General features: G+C 38.9%; 1 protein-coding gene across 1 annotated transcript; it reads right to left on the bottom strand.

The window, feature by feature from the left end:
• Positions 1-3,493: 3,493 nt before the first annotated feature.
• LOC309812595 (olfactory receptor 9K2-like) lies at positions 3,494-5,628 on the bottom strand (the record flags this gene model as incomplete). Its single annotated transcript, XM_082636442.1, is given in 3 exon segments — positions 3,494-3,853; positions 3,855-4,448; positions 5,602-5,628. Coding segments are annotated over 3 exon segments (981 nt in total).
• Between the last annotated feature and the right edge of the window lie 552 nt (positions 5,629-6,180).

A 6,180-nucleotide genomic window follows, 5' to 3' on the forward strand; every position in this document is an offset into this window, starting at 1 on the left:
ACGTCATGACTATTCTCTGCTTCTTAGGAGCACTTCTGGCATCACTAGTGGCATTTCGTAGGGGTCCCATGGTGTTATTTAAGTTATTCAAGGTATTGCACTAAACATGATGAAAAATACATGAGAACTGGGAAAGATCACTTTTTATTGTGGTACCCAGTTTACTGGAGAGGTTAACTGCTCACACGGAGATGATTAGTGTCACATGGTGTTTTTAAGTGGATACTCACAGCATTTGAGCTCAACACAACAGCAACAGGAGGTGGCTACAAAATTATTACAGTAGTACAGTATGTACTACAATCAATTTCCTGTAGTTATGATTTAATACTGCATCTTCATGGTTTTTATATTTCTCTCAACTGAGAATGGTGCCAAGTATGGTCTGTAAGTGTGTGCATCAGTTTTGATAAATTTTAACTTTTTATAATAGATTTGTGTATATTTTATGGTAGTAAATGATAAAATAGAGTAGTATCTACATACATTTTATGTATTCATGACATACCTAACTTTTTCTTAATTATTTCAATATTTCTAGGCTACATAGTTCATCTGCAAGTTTTTTGTCTCAAATATCAAACAAATTTCTAATACATTTATTGAGCAAAAAAATTCGTGTATAAGTGGACCTGGACAGTTTAAACCCGTGTTGTTCAAGGTTCAACTCTATAGTCATATACTACAGTACTGGGGTTAGGGCTTCAAAATATGAGTTTTGAAAAACATAATTCAGCCCATAACACTTTCCTTTTCTTGTCTATAGCATTAGCTAAGACTTACAGCTGGATGTTGAAAAGGTTTTGTAGTGGGGACTTCCTTGCCTTGTTCCTAATCTTAGCAAGAAAGCTTCTGGTTTCTCACAGTTAAATATGATCTTAGCTCTAGGTTTTTGGTAGATGTTACTTTTCAAGTTAAGGAAATTCCCTTCTATTTGTAGTTTGCTAAGAGCTCCTTTACTTTTTATGTGTTTGTACCATCACCACACACATCATTCAAGTTAAAAAAGATGAGACACACCTCCTTTGGTACATTCCCCTCATTCTAATCAGTTATTATGTTCTGTGTATTTCACCTGTCATTTTTAAATAAACCTTTTAAAATTTACATTGACATACTTCAAGCCCTATCAATAACATAAAGTGATACAGCAGTTTCCCTGACTCCAATCTTATGTCCTTTAAATATATTTTCCATATAACCCTAAGAAGACTTTCCCTGGTCACCAGCACCCACTCTCAGGCACCCCACCTTGCAATCTCTTTGTTTATTGTTCACATACAATAAACAATAAAATAAAATCTCCGGATTTTAATTGTCTGTCCAAGGATCTGATTCCCACATTAAATTGTAAATTCCCTAAAGAATAAGGTTATTTATACCTGAGCCTACCACAAGATCAGAACATATTACACAGAGAGTAAATAAAATTAATCGAATAAATGAAGATACAGAGACATAGTAAATTTTGGGTCACAGTCTATTTTGATGAATGCCTGACTTCTATACTTTTATTAAATATTCCTTAAATAATTAATATAGGAAAAAATTATGAAGATCCATTTGAGGGAATGATTGCTCAAAAATGTTTGTATATCTCTGTCTGCCACTTTGGTTCTTTATATTAGGATCCAGCAACAAGCAGGGCCTCAGACACACTCAATATACAATTTCCCAAGTTAATGCCTATAATGAAGATTATTTATTGTTTGTTTCTTCTTATTACTTCTTCTTGATAGAACATGTATAAAATAGTGAAAATTCAACAATGATTGTAAAAAAATGAGTCAACAGAAACCTCAGTTAAATAGAGTTGGAAGCTCAGAGAGAGGGGACCTCTCATGCCCAACAACAAAAACAGAGCCCAGCAGGAAGGACAGAGACTCCGCTTCCTTCCTGTCAAGGACCCAGCCAATGAAAAGCCAGGGACTCTTTGTTCACTATAGCACCTAATCTTTCTTTTTCCTTCTTTAAAAGAGTTCTCTTTCCCTTGTCATTCAGGGACTTACATGTGTCTTGCCATGTTTGCAGACCCTGGATTGCGGTTCTCTGCTGCTCCCCAGTAAACCCATGTTTGCTGGAGAAATACCTGACAGTCTATTTGTTTCAGGGGAACATTTCGGTGGCCCATACAGGGACCAGAGAAGACTCCCGACAGTTCTGGGACTGGTGAGCAAACAGGTGCAGTACCCTCATTTGAGCCCATTGTTGTTTACTGTTTTTCTCACCTACCCTGGAGTTTGAAGGTGTGGCTTTCTCCTGGATCTGAGCTTGCACCCTCTTTGCATTTGAAGATCTCCAGGCTTTATTTGGGATCTATTTAAAGGTTTTGTCTTTCTGGTTCAGGTGTTGTTCTTTAGGTTAGTACTCGTTTGGCACTTTGGTAAGATTTGAGATCAGACTGTTGCACTGAAACTGACTCGCCTTCAGCCTATTCCCTGCAGAATGGGGGCTGCTTCTCCTAAGGTGGCTAATCTTCAACCCATTCTTTCAGGAACAGGGCTTTTTTCCTCTAAAACAGTGCTGCGTTTTTCATCCTTTGATCTATTCCTTTGGAAGGGCTACACAAGAAGAAGATTCCTCTTCTTCCCTGGCAAAAACTCAGCCAATGAAAAGCCAGGGATTCTGTTCTCTATAGCCCTCCCAACTTCCTCTTCCCTCTATAAAACTGTTTTCCTTCCCTTGACGTGCAGGGACTTGTGTGTGGCTCACCATGATTACAGACCACAAATTGCAATTCTCTGCTGATCCCAAATAAACCCACCTTTGCTAGAGAAATATTTGGCAGCCTTTTTTTTTTTTTTGCAGTACGCGGGCCTCTCACTGTTGTGGCCTCTCCTGTTGTGGAGCACAGGCTCCAGACGCGCAGGCTCAGCGGCCATGGCCCACGGGCCCAGCCGCTCCGTGGCACGCAGGATCCTCCCGGACCGGGGCATGAACCCGCATCCCCTGCATCGGCAGGCGGACTCTCAACCACTGTGCCACCAGGGAAGCCCTTGGCAGTCTTTTTGTTTCAGGTCAACACCATTTAATATGCTACAGAAACTAGTAATAAAATTGATAAATATTTTACTTTAAGAAATAAGTTGAACACTTTTGTCAATGACCAAAATGTGCAGGCAAAGGAGCAATTCCAGAGACTAACATCAGACAAAATAATTGCTTAAACACTATAATAATATATAAAAATAGTGTTCAGCAGTATGCCATAAAAATAAATAGAAATCAATTCCATGAAATAAAATGTTATTTGAGATCAGTGTGAAGATTCACCTTGAAAAATGCTTCTCTAATGTCCAGAACATCTCCAATATCCAGGACATTTAGGATTGACAATGTCTCAGATGGAAAAAAAAAGTAATATATGGGAAGGATACATTACCTTAAAAAGCTTTCAATAATATTTTTATGATACTCGAGAGAATAAATTTCACTGATGGCCAGGAGTACAAAATAAACAGCCACAACATCATTAGTGGAAGAGAAAGAATAATCACAGAATAGTACTTTTCTTCTCCAAAAGTTTGTTTAGAGCCTCTTTGACATCTTTGTTTCTCAAAGAGTAAATCAAAGGATTCAACATGGGAGTGACTAGGGTGTAACATAATGAGGCCACTTTACTCAGCTCAGGATATCTGTCAGGAGTGAGATACATAAAAAATGCAGCACCATACAGTACACTCACGACTCCCAGGTGAGAGCTGCAGGTGGAGAAGGCTTTCTTACGTCCCTCAGTGGAGGGTATCTTTAGAACTGTGGACACAATATACAAAGAAGAAACAATAATAACTATGATGGTAGGCAAGATAATGATGCCAGATAAGGAGAAAGAAACCATTTTATGGATGAAGATGGTCAGAACAAGATAGTCTCTCAAGTGGGCGAGTATCACAGTAAAAGTGGTCAATGGCCCGAGAAGCACAAAAGGATAAAGTAAACGTCATGCAGGTCTGAAGAATTGAGCTGATGCAGCCACAGAAATAGGAGCCAGCCACCAGCTGAGCACAGAGACGTGCTGACATCTGGACAGAGTAGAGGAGTGGACTGCAGATGGCAATGAAGCGGTCATAAGCCATGGCTGCCAGGAGAAATCCCTCAGTCACAATGAAGAGGGCAAAGAGAAAGAGCTGGGTCACACAGCCTGCAAAGGAGATGGACTTGCTCTCAGACCAGAAGTTGATCATCGCCTTGGGTACAATAACAGATGAACAGAAGAGATCAATGAAGGAGAGGTTGCCCAGGAAGAAATACATTGGTGTGTTCAGCCGGGGATTGGTCATAATGATGACCATCATGCCAGCATTCCCTAGAAGGATCGTGGCATAGACAAGCAGAAATAGCAGGAAGAGGAGAATGTGGAGCTCTGGGCGGACGCTGAAGCCTACAAGAATGAAGTCAGTCATTTTTGAGTGATTGCTTGTTCCCCTGTCAGCCATGCCAGAAACCTGCTGAGAGGCAAAAGGCAAAATAAATGAAATTATGGCTTTGATTCTAGTGCTATCAATACTCTCCAAAATGTAGAAATACATTATTTACACCTTAATGAGATATTGCATATAAAAGAATTTTTATATCAAGAAGATGCAAGAATTGGGGTTACATATCATCTGGCTTCTGAAACTGTTATTGTATTAAGCAGTGAAAGAAGTTCTTTGGTTATTTTATTTGAATCATATTTTTGCAAGGAAGTCAGTAAGAAAGTAGCATATTTTCTCGTGTAATTTTACTCACATTCTGAATTTCTATTCTTAATATATTTATAGTTAAAAATTATGTGTATCTAAAATAAGAGTATTACATACAATCTAAATTAGGAATATTACATATTATCTAAAACAGGAGTAGTACATACAATATCAGTGACAGTGTTGAGCCATTATGATAGCCAAGTCCATGTCTGAATCACAACACAACAGTAATAACAGTAATAAATATATTTAAAATATTTTAACCTGGGCTTCCCTGGTGGCGCAGTGATTGAGAGTCCGCCTACCGATGCGGGGGACGCGGGTTCATGCCCCGGTCCGGGAAGATCCCACATGCCGCGGAGCGGCTGGGCCAATGGGCCGTGGCCACTGGGCCTGCATGTCCGGAGCCTGTGCTCCGCAACAGGAGAGGCCACGGCGGTGAGAGGCCCGCGTACCGCAAAAAAAAAAAAAAAAAAAATATATATATATATATATATATATCATAGGATTCTGGAGAAGACGGCTTAAGAGTAAGACGCGGAGATCACCTTCCTCCCCACAGATACATCAGAAATACATCTACACGTGGAACTACTCCTATAGAACACCCACTGATCACTGGCAGAAGACCTCAGACCTCCCAAAAGGCAAGAAACTCCCCAAAAATATCATAATCATTTAGCCCTCCTTTTGAAGCAGAGAGAGAATCTGGTGACCATTCCAATCCTTACACTGCAGTGAATGACTTTCTACCAAAGCTGCATCAATTCAAGGGATCTCACTCTTTAGTCAGGGTGAGTAAATTTAAGGAAAGTACATAAAGGAAAGTTCCTCTCCTGAGTTCTAGTATGCTTCATACCACTTAAAATAAGGATAGTGGGGGTACTCTTACATAATTAAGGACCATAGCAATCTTGTGTTGTCCAGAGTCCATGATCATGAGCTAGAGTATCAACAGTGGTGTTTATGTGGGCCTTAGTTATTTTCACTCCTGTGAAACCTTCTTCAGGATATTTCAGCACTGAGGTTTTGCTCACCCTTGGTAACGGATTTCACTGGGAGAGAAGTAATCATAAAGTCAATTATGAAGACATAAGTGCAGACTCCAGGGCTGTTATCCATGAGGACATCGACAAACAAAAACTTTGTGGTAATTGTCACAGCAGGCAAACTGATAGGCAGAGAGAAACAGACTGAAAAGTCTGTACTATATGAGAAAACTTTATATAAATAAATATTTAATATTATATAGTAAATTACGTTTGCTATGATTTTTAAAAGGCAAAAATTAACTCCAAATCAAGGTTTTCCTGTATTTCTTGATGCACATATATTTCATGGTACACAAATTCCATCTAAATCTCAAACTCAAAGTCAGATCATGCTTTGCTAATTTTATGCTTTCTTATATTTAAATGCTAATCAGTTAGATAATATCATGGAATAAATGACAGTATTCAATAAAATTATTTTTTAAATCTCTAGCAAAAAT

The sequence above is a fragment of the Mesoplodon mirus genome (assembly GCF_964341445.2).
Source record: "Mesoplodon mirus genome assembly, chromosome: 11".
NCBI lineage: Eukaryota > Metazoa > Chordata > Mammalia > Artiodactyla > Ziphiidae > Mesoplodon > Mesoplodon mirus.